At 34.7% G+C, this 24,797-nt stretch overlaps 2 protein-coding genes and 1 long non-coding RNA gene across 4 annotated transcripts; 1 reads left to right on the top strand and 2 right to left on the bottom strand.

Annotated features, from left to right (window-relative positions):
* Positions 1-512: 512 nt before the first annotated feature.
* On the bottom strand, positions 513-10,013 carry LOC106179147 (NADP-dependent malic enzyme-like). The gene is made up of 12 exons (XM_013562682.2): positions 9,681-10,013; positions 8,855-9,138; positions 8,542-8,617; positions 7,801-7,962; positions 7,463-7,566; positions 7,164-7,273; positions 5,877-5,974; positions 5,169-5,282; positions 4,781-4,892; positions 3,425-3,567; positions 3,045-3,215; positions 513-2,713 (listed from the first exon to the last, which is right to left on the bottom strand). Exons 1-12 carry the CDS (start codon positions 9,927-9,929, stop codon positions 2,459-2,461), a joined length of 1,878 nt encoding a protein of 625 aa, XP_013418136.2. The 5' UTR covers positions 9,930-10,013; the 3' UTR covers positions 513-2,458.
* Positions 10,014-10,174: 161 nt separating this feature from the next.
* LOC106171148 (uncharacterized) lies at positions 10,175-11,661 on the top strand. Its single transcript, XR_001239278.2, has 3 exons — positions 10,175-10,310; positions 10,432-10,556; positions 11,296-11,661. It is a non-coding gene; the product is annotated as an uncharacterized LOC106171148 (long non-coding RNA).
* A 919-nt stretch (positions 11,662-12,580) lies between these two features.
* Positions 12,581-24,706, bottom strand: LOC106179145 (meiotic nuclear division protein 1 homolog). 2 transcript variants are annotated; one of them, XM_013562680.2, is made up of 6 exons: positions 24,572-24,703; positions 15,038-15,103; positions 14,424-14,597; positions 14,209-14,316; positions 13,139-13,298; positions 12,581-12,796 (listed from the first exon to the last, which is right to left on the bottom strand). In XM_013562680.2, the coding sequence occupies exons 1-6, from the start codon at positions 24,572-24,574 to the stop codon at positions 12,690-12,692; spliced, it is 618 nt and encodes a 205-aa protein (XP_013418134.1). In that variant the 5' UTR covers positions 24,575-24,703; the 3' UTR covers positions 12,581-12,689. The 2 variants fall into 2 exon arrangements, with proteins under 2 accessions (XP_013418134.1, XP_013418135.1); XM_013562681.3 differs by lacking the exon at positions 14,209-14,316 and having other exon boundaries at positions 24,572-24,706.
* Between the last annotated feature and the right edge of the window lie 91 nt (positions 24,707-24,797).

Here is a 24,797-nt window from a genome sequence, read left to right as displayed (position 1 = left end):
TTCGTCTCGCTTGGTTCGCGAACGAACACCCTCCGACGATCTTACATCGCGAACAAAGTCCTGAGGATATTACGCGAACGATTCTCAGATGAAGATATGCTGTGAGCGGGGGAAGGGGGGGGGGGGGTTAAAGATAAAATGAAAAATATATGATATATTTGTTTGCATGAGAAAAATGACTCCCTTAGTGCCTACAACCGGACATAAAAATTTTGACAAAAATAATAGCAACTATCAGTGGAAAAAACACTAAAACATCTTCCTTTGGCATTGCTATAGCAAAGTTTCAAAAGGTTTCCTTTCTTTCATTCCAGTTTTGTCAAGTCCTGTTCCATTCCATTGTTGTATTATAATCATTGGTTGTTTAAGGTGATGGTTTTCTTGTTGGTCTTCTTAATGCAGACTTGTACATCAGTCAGGGCAAGCAAAATCTCCTCCACCAAACTGATTTTTCCACTCAATAGTAACGATGTAAAGAAATATGTATGGATTGTGTTCTGTAAGAAAAACAAAACTTATTGTTGACTTTTTCAAATATCTAGTATTACTTTATTAATCTTGGTTCTTTACAATGATGAGCAGTGAGTTTGACACTGTGGCATTCATACAATGCATTGATACCAATTAAAGTAGCATCACAACAGCGAGAAGCAACTATTTACTCATGCATGCAGCAGACATTATGTTTGTAATGAAACTAATTCAGAATACCTGTTGACTGCCTGCTTTCAACTTAAAAATGAACACCTGTAAAACTTAACAGCATCTAATGTGGTCTAGAAATGCTATTTCACATATGCTGAAAACTTATAAATAAATTTACTAGACTACATTTTGAACATTTACTCCTTGAATAATGTCATATAATCTCACAATGTGAATTGATAAAATACTTCACCAGGAAAGTGGCCTTAATGACTAGCCTTGTCTTGACATGACAGGGATGGCCATCACACTAAATCTTAACATGACAAATTGTTCAGTTGTGTACTGTGGACAAATGATAGTCAATATCAAATGGTGTGAGTTACAAAAGCAGAGTGTGCTGCAAAAATTGCGGTGCAATCACAATTGTTTTGAAATTAACAAACATTAGTTTCACACATTTCTTCTTGATAGGTTGTTATTAGTTGACTCAGAAATAAATATTGTTTACTGAATATTAAAAAAATAACACTTGAAAAATACAAGCATAAACTACTTTGATATACATATATATTTTAATACAATTTAGGTAACTGAAAAAAAAGACTGATGACTGAAAATTTTGACCTTGAATAAACTCTGTATTTCATATTAATACACAGTTCTTTGGTAAAAATCTATTCCTTAATTCTTCATTTTTTACAATTATAACCTAATCATCAGTAGGTGACTAGGTCAGATCAATGTTTTACTGTCTATAGTGTAGAACAAGTATGAGGACATAATCCTAAATACTATTTTTTTTAATTAAAAAAGACATACTTGAAAATATAACATCTTGTACAGTAACAATTTCATATAGAGAAAATGACCTTTACATGGAAATATCAGCCAGAAAAAAAATTGCAATTAAATTAAAAATTGGCATCAAATTCTTTGTATAATTCAAAATATTTTGATAATCTTGTAATGCTTTAAATAAATGGTACTGAACTAGCTCCTGAAATGGTAAACGCAAGCCAAAAATATTGTTAATGATAAGGATATTAAAAAAACCTTATTTATAAAATTACACCTTACCTTACTGCTTTTGAGCATTCTTGCCTCCCTACCACATTGTTGTCACAACAAAGTTACAAGAATGCTGATTCAAAGCCATCAAGTTACATTAATTGATGTATATTTTGCAGAAACAGGAGAAAATGACTGTTAAATTCTGGTAAAAAGTGAAATGTTATGATAATGCATCTCAAAATAAACTTTTTCTGCTTGTAGAAATGAAACATCAGCTTAAAACATGAAAAGAGCCAGCTTTAAATGAAATAAATTTATATAATTGTTTCCAGCCAACTAAGTTAAAGTTTAATTGGATCTATAGACAGCTTCCGTTGAAAGGCATGAAAATTAGATCCACACATTTTGGAAAATAGGGTTTTTCTAATATGTTTCTTGGTGTGTGTGTTTGGGAGGGGGGGGACAATCATTATTAATATCTTGAGAAATACTAGTTTAGGTGCAGCCATAGAGCTAGTAAAGAATGCTGCCAGTTCCAGTTGTGGCAAAGCCAAGATGAGATTTAAACAAAACCTTCCACAAGATGCCAAAGAAGTAGGGATCTAATTTTCATGAATATTCTTAAGCACAACCGAATATCACATAACAAACCTAGCTTTAAGTTTTTGTTTTTTTATTACCTGATAGTCTGCTTAATCCAGAAAAAATGTGCTTGAAACATAACATAGAAATAAATGTAGAACTGCACTCAAACCTTGCACAAGCCAATAATGGCAATGTAACATGACAGGTCAAGAATTTACAGTTGACTCTCATGCCCTGGCCAATCATAAATATCTGGCAGGAAGCTTTCATAATCTGTGGAATACTGGTGAGATTTAATGAAGGCTTCTTTGTCCTTTGGCTCAGGATAGTGGGCACACAGATTCCCTTTCTTGTAGGCATACTCTGCTAGCTTGGTGGCTATTTCTGTGGACACTTTCTGGATGTCAGACAATGGAGGATATACTCGGCCCTCAGCCAGGTGCTCGTTGTCCACCATTGCAGCTAGATACTGGAATATTCAACAGACAATGCTTGATTATTTTATTCTAGTCACAAATTTTGATACCTACATACCTATAGATATATGGAGTTTCCTGCACCTGATGATAGGCAATGAAGCATTTTTACATGCTTTGTAACTGCTGCCTTCTATCAGATGTTCAAATTATAACATATAATATTTTAAAAGTGCAATAACAACTTCAAACTAAAACCTTACTGTAAAACATAGAGCATCATTGGTTGAAGAATATCCTTAAAATAATGCCTTTTATTAAACAGGAATTTACAAAATCAAAATTTTAATGGCCATTTAGTTCATATATACTACAGGTACCTACCTCTGCAGACTTGAGAAACACCTCATCAGATATATGTCTGATGCCACAGGCTATCGTGGCGAGCGCAACTCCTGGGAAAATGTAAGCATTGTTGCCCTGACCAGGGAAGAATGTTCTCCCATCCACTGTCACTGGATCAAATGGACTTCCACTGGCAAACACACAGCGACCCTACAAAAATTTGTGCAGCAGGTTTCATGTAAATGAATTCACAGACAGTAATATTATGAAAATAGAACAGTGGCATGGACCTTCCCAAAACTAGAAAAAATTTCCTTTCATATTCTAGGATCTGTTTAAGTAGATTTTACTATGCATTATTATCCCTATCTGTATTTTTAAATATATGAATAAACAATTGTTTCCCAAGTGCACTTTACCTCAGTGTATCTATATGCCTCCTCAGCTGTACATTCTGCACTGCTGGTGGGGTTACTCAGTGCAAAGATGATTGGTCTCTCATTAAAAGATCCCATGTCACGAATTATTTCTTCAGTAAAAACATTTGCAATAGCTGCAGCACCTGCAAACACACAGCATAATCAACTTAAGTGGCTTAGATGTAAAATTTAAATACAGTATCTGTGTTGTAATTTATTTGTAAGGCTAATCTACTGTTTTTATGGGTATTCTGCCCCTTAGTTTGTATATTAAAATTAAAAAACAAACTCATTAAAATAGATTTATATATTAGAAATAACATGCATATGCATATCATTTTATCATAAATATAATACCAACAGTAATAAACATGTCGTGCATAAACACAACAGCTTATCAAGTGGTTGTTTTATCTAACAAATCTGGAGTAATTATTCATCCTGACACTAATATCAGTATCACACAAAAACATTAAGTGCACCTATCGTGTTTGACCACCATAAACCTTCCAGATGTGTGTCACCACTTTTTCAGACTAAGGGACCATTCCCAGACCATATTGTACTAACTGTGGATTGATCTATCTAGGGGATTCTCCAAATCAACTTAAGCGGCTAAGATGTCTGTCAGGCCTACTGTTCGGGGGTAATTAATTAATTATCGATTAGCAGCTTCAGTTGGCATGTCAGACATCTAAGCCACTAAGCTGAAAGCTTGGAGATGGATCGATCCTGTTAGATCAATCTAGGTATGGGAACCCAGTCTAAGAGCGCATTCTCAACGAATTAAGCCAGGCTTTACAAAGCCGGTGACCTAAAAATGGCGGACGTACATGAAAGAAAAACCGCCTTATCTTTTAATAGTCTCTCCGCCTCTCACACGCCTCCCCACACGTCGTCCCTGCGGGGTACAGTAATTAAATCTCAGCTCCGAACATTAATATTTCCGTGAATATCTCTGGTGATATTATCTCCGTAGATAGTCGATTCATTGCTGCTCTACGGGCCAAATTATTCCTTTTTCGTCTCTGTTTTCAAAGATAATAGAACAGAAGAGCTTTTTTCCTTCGATCGCCTTCAGCCGCCATGCTTTCTTCACCACAAGTTTAACTGATGAGCATGCGCACTTAATATTTCTCAGGTAGCTTCCGCATGGCGAACGGAGCCGAGATTTAATCTCTGTACCCCGCAGGGACGACGTGTGGGGAGGCGGAGAGACTATTAAAAGATTAGGCGGTTTTTCTTTCATGTACGTCCGCCATTTTTAGGTCACCGGCTTTGTAAAGCCTGGCTTAATTCGTTGAGAATGCGCTCTAAGCATAATACAAATGCTTTTGTGCTCAACTGATGACATACCAATCAGTGCAGTGGGTTTGACAGCCTTGACAATCTGTCCTAGGTCCCCTATGTGCTGCATATTCTTGGCAAATGGTGCCTTGTGCTCAGTGATGCCACCAGATGGTCTATCCTGAAACAAATAAATAATAATATTACAAATGATGTTCATTAGGAACCCCAAAATTTCCATCTTTCTTTAACATTTCAAGAACTAACTTTGTTGTGATATTTATTTTTGAGGGTCATAATCTTATATTCAAGCAGAAATTTCATCTTAAAAATCCATGCTTTAAATAGTAAAGTAAAATGCAGTAAAAGGTTTTTAAAAGTTAATAAAAAATAAAAAAGTTATGCCTAGAATACCTGCTTATATTTCTATAATGTAAGGAATGAAATGACAAAAAACCTTTGTAATGAGTCCTTTGGAGTCCACTAAAAATATTTTCTCCAGAGCTTGTTCTCTTGACGTCCCTTCCTCCATCATAGCCATCACGATGAGATTGGCAATACCTATGGATGCCTTCATGGCAAAAACATTGTAAACAGATTTATACATACGAACAAAATTGTAATGAATCTGTGGTTGCTAGGAGATAAATTGAAAACAAATGTGTATGTAAATATGACAACATATAAGATGCAAAATAAATAATCATTTAAACATTACTGCCTAATTTTAGCCAAAAAATTAATCAACTCTATTTTTTCTACAAAAAGAAAAATGTGGAAAAAATGTCCTTGTGCATGTGAAAGCAGCTACTGTGCAGTTGTCTGTCAGTGAGCACACACTAAGAGTGCAGAGTGCATTCAGAACCGATGATCCAAGGACCATCTGATCTGCTGACTAAATGTGGCCAACCCCACTTTAAAAGTGATGCAGCTAATTCCGATGGTGTCCCGCCTCCACACATGCGATTAAACGGCTTAAATCTTGATTCTGAGGTTGGAGGTTGGGAAAATGGGGGGGGGGGGGGGGGGGGGGGGGGGACATTAGGGAACCAGCCGCATCACTGTTGGAGTGGGGTTGGCCTTATTTAGTTGTCAGATCAGTTAGTCCACAGATCATCTGTTGTGAATGTGCTCTAAATATGTAATATGTACTTGACATACTCACCTCCCCTGCCCCTTGGAACAGGAACACATTGTCTGAGAGCCTAGTTTTGGTGATCCTTAGACTAGCTAATACCCCGGCTACAGCTACAGCTGCAGTACCTACACATAGGGATATTTTCTTGTGGTAAGCTTATAACATTCACTACAAACATGCTATGTAAAAACACTTTAAATAATTTACTTCTGGCATCTGGGGATTGGTGTAAACTGGTAAAGGTTGAGAAGTTGGAAAACAGGGTGTACATAAGGAGCCACGAAAGGTGGACCTGAGAAGGGTGCTGGGGTATTGCATTCATTTGAAGTGGGTATAATATTTAAAAATGTAATGTGGCAGGTGATGTGAAATGAAGAACACATCACAACATATATACATTTCACACCACATTGGATTAGGTCTAATAATAATAATAACTGAACCAAAAAGAGGGGGGGGATCATAAACTGTGAACAAGTGTGTACTAAAAATGTCAGGTAAGATACACATATTTCTATACATAAAAAAAAAAAATAAGTAAACTAACACAAATCAAACAAAAATGTCTACACTTATCACAGGCCTTTGGCCAGCAATGTCAAAGGGGGTCTTTTTTTTCACAATGGACCTTTTCACTGGTAAACCTACATGAGCTTTGGTACTAGCTGGCAATTTTTTTCAAAGTGGCCCTTTCCCCAGCCAAAGACACATAACAGTTTACACATAACACATAACAGTTAACCTTGCATGCTGCGCATAAGATATGCTATTTAAAGGAACAAATCTTCATGGTTGGATCATTATAAAAAACACTATATTGCTTCCTTCTGAATACATACCAATTAATTTCAAAATGTCAACATTTATTCAAAATGAAACTAGAGTTCAGAGAGAAAGGCACTGTAAATGAAACTACAATAATTCAAATATGTTCAGCTGTACTCTCTGCTGCAAACGCTTCAAAATGTGTGATATGAAATTCCAACAAGCTGGCTAGCACTGTAGAAGTGTATGTTCTTTAACATTAAAATATTACAAGAATGGTGATATCTTTGAGAATAGCAAAGCTAATTCAAGAAAAGGATTAACAATTTAGCAATATTGACAATTCAATCAATTATATGTAAAATTGTGGTTTCTGCACTCTCCTATACATGTACACCACATACACTACATTTGAAGCAAATGGAGGAAATTGACATTGGCTGTCCTGTCGATGTAAGCAAATACTTTAAATAAGTTCTTTTTTTTATTTAGCATAAGTGATGAGGAGGATAAATATATATTCCTAACAACACATTTCCCCAACCTTACCCTGGATGTCATCATTAAAAGTACAATATCTGTTTCTATATCTTTCCAGCAGAGTAAAAGCATCTTGGTTGCCAAAGTCTTCAAACTGCACCAAGCAAGTTTGACCATACCTAAGAAAAGTGAAGATACTAGGAATATATACACACACTTTTAAAGCATTGCCTTTAACCATGTGTTCTTTAATGGACATAAATACCTAATCGAACATTGGTCAAAGTCTTGGTTCAGTTATAACAGTATCCTTCTTTGTGATTTCGATAAGATAAATTTTCATCTTCTCATTTTATCATATTTTTTACCTCCTAACAACTGCTTCCATAAATTCATCGAGCAGATCATAAAAGGTATCTCCCCTAGTTCGACGTTGTTTCAAACCAATATACAGTGGATCATCAAGCAAATCCTGCAAGGAAATTAAAACAATAATGATTAATCTAATTTCTGTAAACCATAGCTGGCCATGATTTGCAACACTCAATGTAGCCAACTTTATTACAGATTAAAACATCATACATATGCAGGCATCAGATGCTTTGTCTAGTTTACATATAATAAACTACTGTATTTAATTCTAGCTGAATACAAAGGAAGTACTTTTTAATGCATTTTTTGAAAGATTAAAACTTGTGGCACTTACAGGATTGTTAGTTCCTACATCCACAAGGATGGGAAGGCACTGGTGTGGCTTGATGCCCCCCAGAGCCGTGTACAAGGACAGTTTTCCCACTGGAATCCCCATTCCATAGGCCCCTAGATCACCCAGGCCCAGGATACGGTCTCCATCTGTTACCACAATAGCCTGGAAATTGTTTGTTTGGTTGTTCATTGCACACACCAAGCACAATAATACATACAACAAATGCAAATGCTTTTTGCATTAACTTAACTATCATTGTATTATTCCTGTGATATACAGTGTGTTTTGTATCTTATAAATAATGGCCTTGCCAATAAGTGAACTGATGATAATTAAATGAAAATAATGAAATAAATATATAAATAAATTACATAAATTTATTAATATTAATAATGTCATATTTATAATTTTATCAGATAAATGCTAAGTATTCATTTCATCAAAAATAATCTAATTTATCACCTTGTGACATATCTCACCACCATCAATAATTTAGATTTGAATTGTGCACAACCAGAAGTAAGTGTGAGGTATGATATAATTTGAATAACCCATATTTTAGAATGGGATAAAGACTATTAAACTTTTTTCAGATTTTTAACAAAGTTATGGCAAGTGTCAAAAAAGGAGGATCAAATGTCACTTGGAGAAAAATATTGTGTGCCCCAGGAAAATTTAAGTACGAGGTTTTCGCAGGAAATTCTTAATATGCAACTTAAATGTACTTAATTGTTCACCTACTTTTACATCTGTTTCTGGCCAGTTGCAAAGGATAGAATAAATATGCCCTTTATCGTGCTCTGTTATGTATAGGCCCCTGTAATTGTAAATTGGATTTCAAGAATAATTTTCTGCATTAAAACCATCAATTTCAGTACTTAAATACAGCTGTAACTTTTTGTACTACAGTACAAAGACCTTGTGACATATATATATTAATCTGCCAAATCAATTATCTAGATAATTGCAAAAATCATTTATGATAGCATATACAGCTGTACATGTCACCCTTAATTTAAACATTCATAATGATTCTGTCACACCAAATATCTACCTAGGTTTCCTGTAGATCAAGCCAAACTTCTGACAAGCCAAGCCCACGGTAGGTGTATATACCACAGGCATCATAAGTTCTACATTCTCTGTAAGGACACGGTAGAATAGCTTCTCATTTCTCTCCTGTAAAGCTGTAAGGTAGATGTATCTGTCCAGATCATTTTCTCTTCGGTAAAAGTTCTGCATTGTTCGATAAACCTGCTGATCTTGTGGGATGATTGCTGGGGGCAGGAGACCCTGGAGACCCATTACTTGGCGCTCCTTCAGTGTGAAGGCCATTCCCTGAGAGAAAAACATATATTTTAGGAACAAGTATAGTGACTTTAAGTTAACAAGCTACATGTAATGCAGATCTCAACAAAAATGGAAATTTCACAAAATATTGGTGCAAAACTGGTGATCCAACCATGGTTTTTAATAATAGAAGAGAATTGTTTTACTGGTAAAAATACAATCACATGTTGTATTAATTTAATAAACAAATGAACAAATAACTAAATAAGTAAATATATAAATATAATAATGTTTTCTGCACATGCATACCCATACGCCACGAAAATTCATGCATTAGCACTATCCTCTTTAAGTTATCAGTTATATGCTCCATGTGGTTACTCTTTAATCTGTTTTAGTACAACAAGTACATATCAGAAACCGTACAAACAGGAGTGCCACTGCATGAAATTCATTTTAATTCCAGTATACCGGCCGGTATATCCGGTACAAATAATGTATAATAGTATCGAGTGTACGTGCAAATTGCAATTGAATTCGTCATGTTATTGTGTAATAAAACGTATAAATGAATTTGTCTTTATCATTACCTTGTTAAGTTTAGGGTCTCTTGTTATGTCAATCCCTCTGATTCTCGTGTTACAGACCAAGTCTTTGTGTCCTTTAGAGCTGCTTTTACCAGTGCTCGAAACTCTTCTTTTTGGGACAATTTGCCCACAGCCAGCATTCGGAGCACATAACATACGAACTACACCACATGATCTGACCATATACTGTAATTCTAGTGCACCCTTCATTGTTGGCATTACCCCTTGAATCAAAACCTTCGACCGTAACATATTGGAAGGGATCTGTCACTTTCGTCCTTGGAACAACCTACGTTCTACTGGTCACGGCAAAAAAGGGTTAGACAGATGCAAACCGTTTTCCTTCTCTTGTCTTAAAATTGCTCACTTTTTTATGCAAGCGTAGAATGAAAAAATATATTCTTAAAAATTAAATTTACGTGAATTATTTTCTCTAAAAATATTTTATTAAATATACTAATAAATAAACTAAAATGGAACGGAAACTGCGAGCCTGTCGATGACCTATTTGAAAACTAGGTCAACTAGGAAGCATACAGAAATTTCTCGCCTTCCTGTTCGATAACGTTTATTTTGGCCCAGTTTAAGTGATCTGGTTTAATTATTTTCAACATTCCAGAGGCAAATATTCACGTAAGTAAGAAAAATACATATTATCCCAAGTGGCAATTAAAGAAAAAGAAGATAAAAACTTTTATTTGTACATTACTGTACTACATAATCCACAATGCTGTCACTCATTTTTTTAATTCAGGTGTTTGAAAACAAAAAAGAAATTCAACATACCACAACAACGCGTTGATCAAGATATGATCGGGATAGCGAGTGATCCTGAACATGGAAATAATGTTATTGAAGTGCTGAAGAAACAAAAACTAGGTGAACTTTGTGCTAGTAATATCAAGTTAAAAGTTTGGCTTCATCCAGCCTTATTATGTTGAGATAATGTAAAAAAAATCTGGATTTTTTGTTGAAATGGAGATTACAGTGCTTCAGCCTTATCACAAGACCCTCTACAGGTGAACTGATTTTAGTTGTCACTGGCCTTACATGGTGACAGAAGAGTGGGAGGCCATTAATCACCAGATTGAACAAACCTAACCTCAACAAACATGGTGATAGACTAGCTGAGATACCAACTACCACATCTGTGGGATCAGGCCCTGGGAGACATCTTTCACAGACTGTCACCACATGACAAAAGTGACAAATCAGATTCAGTTCACTTGAAGAAGGCTTTTCAGTAAGGTTGGAATGTCATGAACTGTGTTTCAACGTAAGATCCAATATTAGAATTTTTTTTTCATTAACATTTTACCAGCAATGGTTCACATGAAGTGCAAATGCTACAATTTCTTATAAAACGGACCGTAAGAACCAATTCATTTACCTTAAAACACTGTAATGACAAATAATCCCAATCATAAATATTTTGTTAGTTAAGATAAACCTCACTTATCACAAGAAACTAGATTTTGAAAGTAAAAAAATATATTTCTTTGTACTTGGTATAGCCAATTATGTTTCCCAGCTACATCATTTTGCTTCCATGCAATAGCAAACTCTTAAATGCATTGAATGTTATAATAACGTTATGGCAAATATTATTGGATTGTAGGTCTGACACTAGGAGTGCTTCTGGGCTTGGCAGCATTGTATGTAATTGTGGCTGTGTATCTATATCGACCTATACGGCCCAACAGGAGGACTCAACAGCAATGAGGGCATTTCCAAAAACTGTCTCAACATGCTGTGGCAGCCTTTCGCCATTAAAAGGAGTGCAAAAACAACATGGTGCATATATTTACTATATTATATATTTAAAGCAGGTGACACTGTTTTGAAATGAATTCCACAGGAGCATTGTACCTCCCAGGGGCCAAACTTTTGATCAGTCCCAGATTATTTGGTGTAATGTGTGAAAGTGTTTGTTACCATTTGTAATTTAAAGGAATAAAATGTGCATATCATATTAAAATTTCAATATGTTTCAAATAAAAAATACTCATTTAATAATAACCCAAGATAGTTCTTTCAAGTGCCAAAGCAAAAATAACAGTACTCATTAATTTCTTGTATATTAGAATAGGCAATTTATGTCTTAATTTTAATGTGGTAATTTACTGTGCATTAAGCCAAATTGATTTACAGGTTCAGTTTCAGGATATTGTAAATTTCCTGAATTGTTTGGAAGGTTTTATAAATACTGCTATTTGTTTTTATTTTTCCATGACTTATAAGTAATTTACACTAATACTAGAGATGTGTATTGTGATTGGAACCAGTCAGCATGTTGGAACATTCCACCCTTGGTATGCAGTGATTATTCACTTGCATTCACCCTTCCTAAAGCAGGGTACATGTAGTTGTGGCCATATATTCCCTCAGACTAGAAGATGGATCAGTTACCCTCTACTAGGGTGGCAGATATGAAAGGGAAATCTTGAAAACAGCACCCTGTGGCTTTTGGCCAGAGGAAAGCAATTTAATCTGCCTGCACGCATATAGCAGTGTGCCCACTCTGTAGGGAGCTACTACAGGATATTCCTCAGTTAACTTCAATCTGAAGTAACAAGCTGTTACTAAGGGGCTATTTTTATCTGTCACTAAAGAGAAAGTGATTAAGGTCAAAGCGATTCACTGTCTTGATTGCTGTCAAGGGTACTTAGATTGGGTCTGTTAAGTGGCAGTGCCTGCGCAGTTATGCAAACAATTACCAGCCATGTAATCAGCCTTGAGATTGTAGCATGGGGTGACAGAGCCAAATGTCTGTCTGTTTATCTAGAGACTTATCTGTGAATATCTTGTGAAAAATCAATCTGTCGCCCTGGTAGAGGGTATGGAACAGTCAGGTTTTGCATTACAGATTAAATGTGTTTAAACTGATTAGAGGACAGAATAAATTATTAAGAAAGTCTCAAGGTTTATTCTGTGCTTTTTGTGTAACTTAGGCATCTGATGAAAGAAATATTCAATGAACTGTTCTCTACTGGATATTGACAGTTTTAAATTTTACTCTAAATAGTCAAAGTCTTCTGGTATTCCAAATTGCTTGTCAATTACACTGTCCTCAAAAGCAAATTTTCTTTTGATCCAAGATTTTGTGGCAAAGATATTATCTGAAAAAAAAAAAAATATGTATCACAATAAAGAAATTACATAAATGACAATGCAATTCTTGTCTTATTCATATCTTCATCCTCATAATTTATGCTGGATATACCAATTATCCTTGCTTGAAACTGATGCAAAGTCATAATTTTTTGTTTTCATATGGTCCTGCAAATCTAATTGTCTTTCCCAATTCAGAATGATAAAGCCCCTCATATAAAAGTACCTGATTTTTTATTTCCCCATTCCCAACACAGACTACATATTCCAACATTTAAGACCTCTTGTAACCAAACCATCTAAGCAATTTTGCATCAGCAATCACATCAATGAGATCTGATATGTTGTACCTGTCCATCTGTTAGCAGCTTCTTTGGCAATAAGTGCCTCTTTCTTCATAGCTTCTAAAACTTCTGGGTCACATTCTTTATATTTATCAACTTCTAATCGCAATTTGTCTCTTTCATCTTGAGCTCTGGATAGATCTGCAAGGACCTGGGTTCTGTCAGCCTACAAGCAGGAAGTTGCTGTTATTCTTAAAATAATTGGAAATTTTAGAATTAGAATGAAGTATTGCACAAATACTCTATATAAGTATTGAAAAAGCAAGGCTCTTAAGGGAGACATTACCTATAGTAATAGTTTTCCCTTTCTTACACCTCTCAGGCCAAACTTTTAAATGATAGTATGAAGTACTTGGTGTACGTATTTACTATCATTGAAATTACATATAATACTCAAGTCTTCATATGTTGCTCTTTTTAAGGGAAATATTACAAAAACTCTACTAGACATCATTCATTTTCATTTCGGCATACCATACTAGTAAACTGACTGCTGAATCTAAACTAGTCAATGTTTATTTATTTATATAATACTTTTAAAGCCTGTCTTAAAACTCATCTTTTTAAAGAATTTTATGGTTAGTGTTCCTTTAAACCTTTTAGTTGTTTATCATTTATTAAGAGTGAGCTTGGGTTAATTTTAGTAGTATTTTAAAGTTATATCAATAAATTTTCTCTGCTTTCTTTAATTAATTAATTTTATCAGTAAATGTTAAAGTATTTTAGTATTGTTATTTTTAGACTTTTTAATTATTTGTAAAGTGCATTGAAATGTAAAAAATGGAATGCGCTATATAAGAAAATAAATATTATTATTATATGCTAGACAGATTACAGCACAAAATGAGATGGTATATCGGGTATATCAAAAAAACATTACTGAGACATAATTGACAATAAAGATTCCTGGAGACAAGAACCAAATCAGTTAGGAGAGGTGACAGATATAAGGTGAATTAACTCAATAAAAGATACACTTGAGTTTTTGTATTACACCATGTGAGTTTTGACTTCATGTGAGTGACCCTTCAAAAGTTCAAAACCTACAAAGTGGTTGGAAACTTAAGGTTACTTACGCTTTCCTCTTTCCCCATCTTTGCTTTGCAAATAGCATTTGCCAAGTTACTCTTTTTCCTTTCTAACTCTTCTAAATTTTTGCCAAGATCGTTCAATTTTCTCTTTCTCTGGAAAAAAAAAAACTCAATTCTGACATATTTTATAATTCAAGATATAAACTATGTCATTCTTTGCCTTAGTAACTCACATGCTAATCGTATAAACTAATACTTACATTTTGACTGGCTTTACTTGGAAAAGCCCAAAAGTAAACTGAAGTTCCTATTTTGTCTGTATCCACCATAGCATCATCAACAAGGCTGGTAAGAACATCTTTTACTGACATTGAGGTGATCCCTTTCTCTTTTTGACATTGTTTTTCTAGTTCCTTTAACTGGAAACAGTCTTTCTGCAATTGAAGAAAAAATTGTTGTGGAACTAAGTACATTAAATATAAAGATTAATAACATGGTTGTAATAAATTTCAGAATTGAAAAAAAAAATGACCATTTGATATTGATCAACATATTGCCTACTTATAAAACATTCCAAACTTTTTCTATAGAGAAAAATTAATAATTGATAAAAAAATAACACAATCTGAATTAAAATTTGGTCTAGGTTCTATACCATCTTAAAGAAACATGTTGGTTTTATAGCGAAAGTGTCTGGAAATTTCTGGCTGAAGGCCTAAGATATCCTGCAGGGCAATACACTTTATCTTTCCCAGTTCAGATCCTCAAAATGATAACCTGCCTCAATCATGGTTGAGCATTGATTTATGAGTTGGACATATAAAATACCTTTAAATATTACACTCAAAGTACAATAACATGCAAGGGTACGTACCTTTTCAAAGAAAAATTCCATCATCCTTGTTCTTTTTTCTTCAAGGCTTAATCCCCTCTTCTTTGACTAATAGTTCAGAAATTAAAATCAAATAAAGTATACAGTTTTGGTTAAACATACGTAAAGTAGGTGTTAAATCGCACATTTTAATTTTTTAAAGACAGTTGTTAGATCATTGTATAGGGATTGGTTTGAAGTGAAATTTTAATTTTAATTTGTATTACATGTATTGCATTTGTATTGAATTATTCATACTAATTTCCATTGAAACTGGACTGTTTTAGCCTACTAAACTTGACAGAGCCAAGATTAAGGTAAGATCCATCATGATGGCTACCAGCAAAGCTACCATGAAATTAAACACCACAAATGAAACCAAAAATGGACTTTTGAATGCACAAGCTAGGTCAAATATTGACACAATATTTTTCCTGCCAGGAAGTAAATAACCGCATAAAAGAAATTACTGTACACTAAGATCTATTAGATCTTAGCTGTACAAAAGAAGCTGCATGGCCAATTTGATTATTTGAGAATTTGTGTCCGATAGGAAACAATTTCCAATGTATACTTCTGGAATTCAGAAATTTGTTCAGCACAGCCTGTGTATCATTTCACAGCAACCTAACTTGTAGACAACCAAGGAGGAGATACAGCAGAATGACTACCCAGTATTGAAATAACCACGCCCCCTTCCACCAATAGTGCAACTTACACAAATGGGCAACATGAAGAACTGTATTCAGAGAATATTTTACCAAATACCGTTATACGTGTAACTGGGATATCATTATAAAACCTATCAGGTGCCCGCATTAGAAACTGAACTGCGTGGTTTTATTTCAAATGGTGTAGTCTAAGTTATAACATTTTCATGTTAGTCACGCTCTAACCTACCATTATGAAAAAGAAGCCATGCAATTGGACAATGCGACCTCTGCGGTTACGTCATTTCCTGAATTGGATTGTAGAGAGGACCAATTTAAACATCAGAGGTGCAATTTGGATATACGGTTTGATTGTGCGTATGCCATGCACGGAATTTACAAACGAGCGACGGGATGATGTAGCCTGCAGTATTTGCGGTAAGCGTGCCAAGTTTTAGGCCGCTCCGATGCCCGGCAGTATTTTATTTCGATTATTATGTTTAAGTTGGTTTATTTTTGTTTCACAAGCTGACTCTATTTTATTGTCTCTATTCGCCTTATTCATATAGACCATAATCCTTTGCGCGCAACAGGAGTTCCGGTATTTTTTTCCCATAGCAATTCTATAGACGCGTGAATTAAATGCCGCACAGGTAAGTGAAAAATGATTATTTAATTTCAAATAAAATAGATATGAATAAAACTAATATTTCTCCTCATGATTATCACATTTTGCCATGAAATTAGTCGTTTTTTAATAATTTTTTTTTATTTAGACGATAGGCTGACTTGGAGCGCATTTGCGCACCGCAGTGTGTTAGATGTGTTGAGAGGAGATTGCGTTCGTGCTTGTCTTGTTTGACCCATTTTTAAAGTCACGTTGGTTTGTTTTGATTTTCTGCGAGTCCGATATGAGTCGGATGTCCATTTTGTAAACCATAGCCAGGCCAAATTTACCCAACTTCCAGCAAGAGAGCCGTGAGTGAGACACTGAGAGGAATTGTGATATGTCAGGAAAGTCGTATACCCATTTATCTTTATGTTACCATATGTCAGTTGTTCCGTTATTTTTAGACCAAAATATTTACATTTGTTTGAAAGTATATTAGATATAGTAAGAGTGTCCCATTTTTAAAATAAGAAGAAAAGGGTAATTCTGGTCAGAACAATATGTCTGATAAAGGCAAATAAATTCAGCGCTTCCACTATCATGCTTGTGGGCTGATTTGATAGTTGTCGGCGCCACTAGCTTGATTTTAGTGGTACATTGTTTTGAGGCAGTGGACATTAGTCAGGACAGGTGGCAGTGAAATATCACAGGAGAGCAAGCTCAGTGGTAGAGCGTTCACCTTGTGTGGAAGGTCTTGGGTTCGATTCCCAAGCTCTCCCTTTTCCAAAGTTACCAGCTACTTAAATAACTACCTTCTTGTCCTACATTTGCCCTCAAACAGTATCAAATTTTAAAATATATTTGTATCATATAGAGTATTGTTTTTCATTTATACTTGTATATTAGTACAGAAAACATTTTGTCCATTTTATGATCATTTCCTCTCAAGGTGCCCATGGTGTACAGGATCTGTAAGTATGTTGTACTTTGAACATGTATTGCATGCATGGAGGTTTCCACTCTGAAAAGCATCATTATTTATTTGAAAGTGGTTAGGATATGCTAACTTAGTCTACTAGGTAAAGGACAATTGATAGTTGAACCTTTCTTGATATGTTTACTTGAGTATAGCAGATTATATTTTCCCTGTGTGATTTTTCCCTGTCTGATTTTATGAAATTATTCTAGTACTAGTAGTTATCCGGTATTGAATATAAGGCAGAATAAATGCAAAGAAGAAAATCATAAGGAAAGCAAGTTCATTGTTGTCATTTACCCATTATGAAAGGTCTAGGGTGAGGGTCTAGTTTTTTATCCCTAATTGTACACATGTACAAACATTGATCTCTTGTTGTTACTGTCTAAACCTCTTCCCCTGCCCTAATTAATGCTTCCTGTTACAAATAAATTGCTTTAATGTCTGTCACAACTAGTATAGAAATCTCATGTTTTTATTTTAGTTGGTTGGGGAGATGAAAACTAAAAGCAAGACCGAAGAAGATACTGTGACATTACAACCAAGATCATGCACAGAAGTATTTGCACTGAAAGCAGAGACCTTAAAAAAATTATGTTTGAAGCACCAAATTGCAGTGCACTACCCAAAAAAGGCAAGGTGCATTTTTTTGTGTGACATATTGGGACTGTCAACTACAGGGTTCAAAACAAAGGACTCATTACTTCACCCAGGAGTAAAATTATCTGACGAACAATTCCAAGAATTTCATCAAAATGTCAGTCCCCAAAAGCTCTGTACACGAAATGACTTTTCAACGAATTTATTAAACATCCCAGATATAGATGTGTCAGACATAAAAAGATATCTTTTAAATACAGAAGTCATCACAGCAGATTGTGCAAGAACCTACAAACTCTCTCGCCCGTATCAGTTAAAAGATTCTGTGCATTCTGTTCGTTATAGCCAATGTTCAGATTTGAAATTTTTTAGTATAATAAGGGCCTATTGCAATGCCTCTCAATCAACAATTTCTGAGGATGTAAAGGTGGTTTTTGTTGTTATAAACAAAATCAATGCCATTCCATGTGGTGGGTTTTGTACCTGTTCTGTAGGCTATTCCTTGACATGTGGCCATATAGGGGCAACACTATTTAGGGTTGCAGACCTAGTTGCAAGTGGAGTCAAGGAGGACATAACAGCTAGCACCTCCTTGCTGTGCGAGTGGCTGGAGCCTAAAGGGTCCTCTGCAAGTCCATCACTGCTGTCTCATCTTCCTATAAAAAAGAATGTGAGCAGCATGCAGAGGACCCCTGACGACTATGGACAGGTCATACGACAGCAAAAACCACCTTCAAAAGATGACATTTTAAAGTTGAGGGCGAGCCTTTTTAATGCCACACATCACATAGGACAATATTGTCCTGCAGTACATCTTTTGGGAGCAAATCTCCATAATGCAAATAAAATTCCAGATTCTATTCTCTTTGATACACACCTAGAAAATGACAATTCAATTTTATTTGACAATGAAGTTACTGTCACTGCATTACCATTACCAATTTTTGACCATCCTCATAATTGTGATTATGATGCAGATGCATGCATTAACGATCAAGTTGAAAATTTTGTAAAATCAATAAAATTTAGTGAAAATGAAATTCATCAGATTGAGGAATCCACAAGAGGCCAGAGAGAGAACCCTGAGTGGCACCAGCAAAGAAGGGGTGCAGTTACAGCCTCAAGGATGGGGTCCATTCTTCGCACATTTGAAAAGCAGAAACCCCCATGCAAATCGGTCATTACTGCCATCATGGGGAGAGAATGCTCTGAAGACAATATCCCTTATACTACAGTACCATCACTTAAGTGGGGGATTAGTAATGAAAAGAAGGCAAGAGATCAGTACCTTAGACAACAGAAGAAGCAACACACAAACTTGTCAATTAATGAGAAAGGCCTAGTTGTTGCTGAAGACTATCCATATATAAGAGGCAGTCCAGATGGAATAATAACATGTAGCTGCCATTCTGAGAGAGTGTTAGAAATTAAGTGTCCATATTCATGCAGGAATATGATGGTGAAAGATGCCATAAAATGTGGTAAGATAAGGTATCTGGATGGCAATTTTATGCTAAAACCATTCTCAACAGAGGGCTATTATGAACAAGTTCAGGCATTGATGTATATTCTAAAATTGAATAAATGTGAATTTGTAATTTGGACAAATGTTGACATGATGGTGATTGAGGTTGGGTATAATGCTGAATTTTGCCAAAAAAAATTATTACCTGGTTGTGTAAGCTTTTTTAAGCAATATATAGTGCCGAATATTTTAAGCTGGAACAATAAGAACAAAATGCCCAAGATGTGTTAGGGAATGAAAATGATTACTGAATTGGTCAAAACCAATATTGGGAAATGATTCCCAGTGTAATTATGTGATGTATATAGAACATTACAAAATATGTGCACATATTGGTGTAGTACTTTCATATTGAGAATGGTTGTTTATATAATTATATTAAATCATTATACCCAACCTCAATCACCATCATGTCAACATATACATAAATTCCTAAACTTGTTCATAATGTATTTACAAAAAGTTTGGTAACATGCATTTATATGAAGATTTGAGGAGTAATTGCAATTTCCTCCTTAATGAGTTTATTTAAGGACTTGAACAGTTCATGATAAAATACAGTGTTTTACAAAGTCAATTACAATAACAGTTTAAATGATGTAAAAATACAAATGTTGAGTACACAAACATGAAAATTTTATTCTATTCCAATACTATATGTATGTACTCAAATGACTAATTGGGATGTACAATAAATTACTGGCTGAAAATGGCATTTCTTAACAATGTAGTAACATACCAATCCCATACCTTTATTATACAATCTTATAATATGTTCATATTTCAAAAATATTAAAATTACTTGTTGAGATGTAAGTCTGCATTACATCTCTGACAGGAAATGATATTACAGTAGTCTGCAGAATTCTCCTTTGATGAATATATCACGGGACACTTTGGTCTGATTTACTTCTCCAACAGGTAACACAACAGCAGTAATATGTTTTCCAGAGAACAACTACAAATGACTGATCTTTACGTTTATTTCTCTGGTTGAGAGATCTGGAGTCTCCTAAGACAGCAGGGACAATCCAGCTATCGGTTTGACTGACCAAACTCACTCCGAGCTCTGATCCCCAATCTCTCTCTGTCTCTAATACAAAGTTCTTCTCCTTATATACTGATACACACAAAATACATTACAGTGATTCCTAAAACAAGTCAGAGATATTGAAGCCAATTAACAGAATAAAGACATATTACTAGAGACCTTCAACATAATTTAAGTCAGACTGCTTTAAACTCCAACTTGGGGTTGAAGCCATAAATAAAGTTATTCAATCCTTTTTAAACTGAAAATACCCTTTTAAACTTGGTTAGTTTTTTTCAATGAATAACATACATTAACAGATTCATATAATGTCATTATAAAAGAGGCATCTGAATGATCTTTACCAAATGTTGATTTAATTTGATTTAAATGTGGAAGTTCCTAAAATGAAGTTTGGCCGTGAAATCACCACTATGACAAATATAAATACAGTTTCAACCTGACCACATACATATTTGAATAAAACTGACTGTAATCAAACTTGCCTTGCCTGGATTATTCTGCATTTTAAGCTGAAAGTGGGTTTTCTTGGAGATTTACAAATACAAAATTTTACTGAACTTTGGTGTGCTCTTAGTCTGGACTGTAATGCTGAATAACTGGACTTGATTTCCCATGCAAGAATTCATTATTGAAAAAGACAATTAATCACAAAAAATGCTAACTAAAAATAAATAAACTAAATAAGAATGGAATTATTTATTTCTTTATAACTGGTAACTGAAAGTTTGTCAGGTAAGCACAAACAACAAAAATTTGCTCAAATAGGTCAAACATATTTAACTTAACAATTTGTTCTAATAAGTGAAATGTCTTAATTCTTTGTATGATCCTTTCTACGTGAATTCTTGCATGGGAAATTTTGTTTGATCTATTTGATTCGGCATTTGTGAATTGCACTCTTTCTCTTCCCTTAAAATCAGGCATTACGATCTTTACACCTTGAAATTCCAATTCATCAGATACAGTGAAACCTCTGTCAGACATCACCAAATCCCCCCTCTTGAGTCCATGCAGGAGTGGCTCAGAGTTCAGGGTAATATGCTTGTCTGAAGCTCTGCCACCCCATGCACTGGACACAAAGTTCACGGCAAGATTTGGTGATATGCCAACAAGAAATTTCACTGTATCGTGATGTTTATAATTTGAAAATGTGCTCTTTCTTGAATCAAGTGATGATGATTTTTGTAATAAAAGTTCTGTGCAGTCTAAAATAATTTTTAAATTGTCAAATGATTGAAAGCAATTAGGTTGTTCTTCTGTTGAATATTTCATTTCAAATAAGGTTTTAAGTTCATTGCTCAGAAAATTAATCCATGTTGTAAAGATTTTCGAAAAATGACCTGTGCTTATATCAAAAGTTTGAGCAATGTCTTCATTAAATTTTCCTGTCTTTAATTTAACTAAAACCATAAAAAATTCTTCTTCAAATGTAAATTTTCTAGTTGGCCCTTTTTTAGACGTCATCCCTGTTGTGTTTGTGGCCTCTCCATTCCAGTAACATAAATTATTTGAATCTGTTCTTGTTTTTAAGTAATCGCATAATGAAGAAAAAACTAAAAAATTTGGCAAATTAGTCCAAAACTGAAATTTTCTGTCATCATCTTTTATATTTTCCAAACGAAGAAATTTTCCTTTTAAATCAGAAATTTGCTCTTTCAATTCAGTTACCTCTTTTTCCAATTGTTGAATTTTTGTTAAATTTTGTTGTTTATTTGTTGTATAATAATCATGATCTCCTGCTTCATTCAGACAATCTAAAAGTCTGGCAACTTTTGGCCTGCCAGCAGCTTGCCTGCCAGTTGATGATCTTTTCCTGAAAATATGTTTTGGCTTTTGGTTGTAGCTCCTATTTGCAGATAAAGAGTTATTTGTTGTGCGGGGCTTTGAGGAACTATTGGGAAAAATAGTTGGTGAGTAGCTTGGATGAGTCGGGTCATCATTTTTTCTACCTGTAAATGAGTAAATATAATTATATATATCAACCAAAGTAACTGAGCGTATACTGCAATTGCAAAATCTGATTGCAGTTATTGTATAAACAATATTGTAATTTACTATTGTAATTTTAGTTATATGATTATATAATATATACTGTTAGGTCATAGTCATTTTAAAAAATGTACTTGAACCGCAATAAATAATAATAATAATAATAAAATTAATTAATTGATCATCTTCCCTATCTCATGCCTAGATTGATCCATAAAAAAATTAATTAATTGATCATCTTCCCTATCTCATGCCTAGATTGATCCATCTGGATCAGTATAACTCCCTGGGGAATCTCATTAAATTGCTATCAAATAAATTGCTTTAATGTCTGTCACACCTAGTATAGCTGATAGAGGATAATTTTCTTTACCCCCTAGTTGATTTGGTATATTGTGTGACAGACATTTAAGCTGATTATATATACCTCCTGCAAAATGCACAGAACATATCCTTGTGGATGTAGTAGGTGTAAAATCCTTCTCAACAGGTATGTGGCACAGCCAGTTGTGTTTGCGGCTCACATCTTTGGGGAATTGGTAAAAGCTAATTGCTTGCCCCTCCCGATTACATTTCCCACGGGAGTTTGTGCATCCAGGCACGCAGCAGTAGTCGCCCACATATGCCTTTTTCATTATTCTGAATGACTTTATTCCCTGTAGAAAATTATGGCAAAATGATGGTACAAAATAAAGTAGACTTTAGGGCAAGATGAGCACATTTAGTATTATAAATATATTAAGAATTAAAGATATTAAACCAAGATATGCTAATATATAATGGATAAATTTTTTGCCATTTGCTTTGTAGCTCAGCAATGTATGCTATTTGAAAGAAGATACAATTAAATATTGTACGCAATTTAAAATAACTGTTTGAGAGCATGAATATGCAGTATTGGACAGGAATGCATGCAGTTACTGGTAGGCTATTGGTAACTTTGGAAAAGGGAGAGCTTGGGAATCGAACCCAAGACCTTCCACACAAGGTGAACGCTCTACCACTGAGCTTGCTCTCCTGTGATATTTCACTGCCACCTGTCCTGACTAATGTCCACTGCCTCAAAACAATGTACCACTAAAATCAAGCTAGTGGCGCCGACAACTATCAAATCAGCCCACAAGCATGATAGTGGAAGCGCTGAATTTATTTGCCTTTATCAGACATATTGTTCTGACCAGAATTACCCTTTTCTTCTTATTTTAAAAATGGGACACTCTTACTATATCTAATATACTTTCAAACAAATGTAAATATTTTGGTCTAAAAATAACGGAACAACTGACATATGGTAACATAAAGATAAATGGGTATACGACTTTCCTGACATATCACAATTCCTCTCAGTGTCTCACTCACGGCTCTCTTGCTGGAAGTTGGGTAAATTTGGCCTGGCTATGGTTTACAAAATGGACATCCGACTCATATCGGACTCGCAGAAAATCAAAACAAACCAACGTGACTTTAAAAATGGGTCAAACAAGACAAGCACGAACGCAATCTCCTCTCAACACATCTAACACACTGCGGTGCGCAAATGCGCTCCAAGTCAGCCTATCGTCTAAATAAAAAAAAATTATTAAAAAACGACTAATTTCATGGCAAAATGTGATAATCATGAGGAGAAATATTAGTTTTATTCATATCTATTTTATTTGAAATTAAATAATCATTTTTCACTTACCTGTGCGGCATTTAATTCACGCGTCTATAGAATTGCTATGGGAAAAAAATACCGGAACTCCTGTTGCGCGCAAAGGATTATGGTCTATATGAATAAGGCGAATGGAGGTATATGGGGACTTTACGACATTCGGTTTGAAGGCTTTAACCACTTGTTATAGTTTATTTTTGCATTGTATTGGATTAATGTGGCAGTCCAAGGTTGTCCTAGGTGGTTTCCAAGTTTATGCACCCGGTTTTTATATCATTTAGCGATTTTACGACAATCGCTTACTATCCAATCAAGGTGACAGCCGAGCGTGATGTTAGTGACCAATCTAAAATTTAGAAAAAGCATCGTTTCATATTAACCTTCGGCTCCGATTAGTAAAAAGATGAGACGATGTACGATAAGGTCTGTAAAATAGACTCAAAGTCTATGTTCAATCAATGCCTCTTTGACTAACTTACCATGGTGTTGATATTTGAGACTGTGACAAGTGAAGTACACAGACAAGATGGCCAAGTTGAAATAAGCGCTTTACCACAGTTGATCCAAGCCGGAATTTAAATGTTCTACTATTGTTTTTCTTGCTATGAACAGCAGAGGTATAGATATTATTAGGTAAAGTAATATTTTTCAATTAACTGGGATCTTATGATTCACTGAGAATTGTATTGCAGTGCCTCTCGACAA

This window comes from Lingula anatina, chromosome 1, assembly GCF_051362555.1.
Source record: "Lingula anatina isolate TDL-2025a chromosome 1, LinAna3.0, whole genome shotgun sequence".
NCBI classification, from domain to species: Eukaryota; Metazoa; Brachiopoda; class Lingulata; order Lingulida; family Lingulidae; genus Lingula; species Lingula anatina.
Note: the sequence above shows the minus strand (reverse complement) of the source record. Positions and strands in the feature narration are given on the sequence as shown.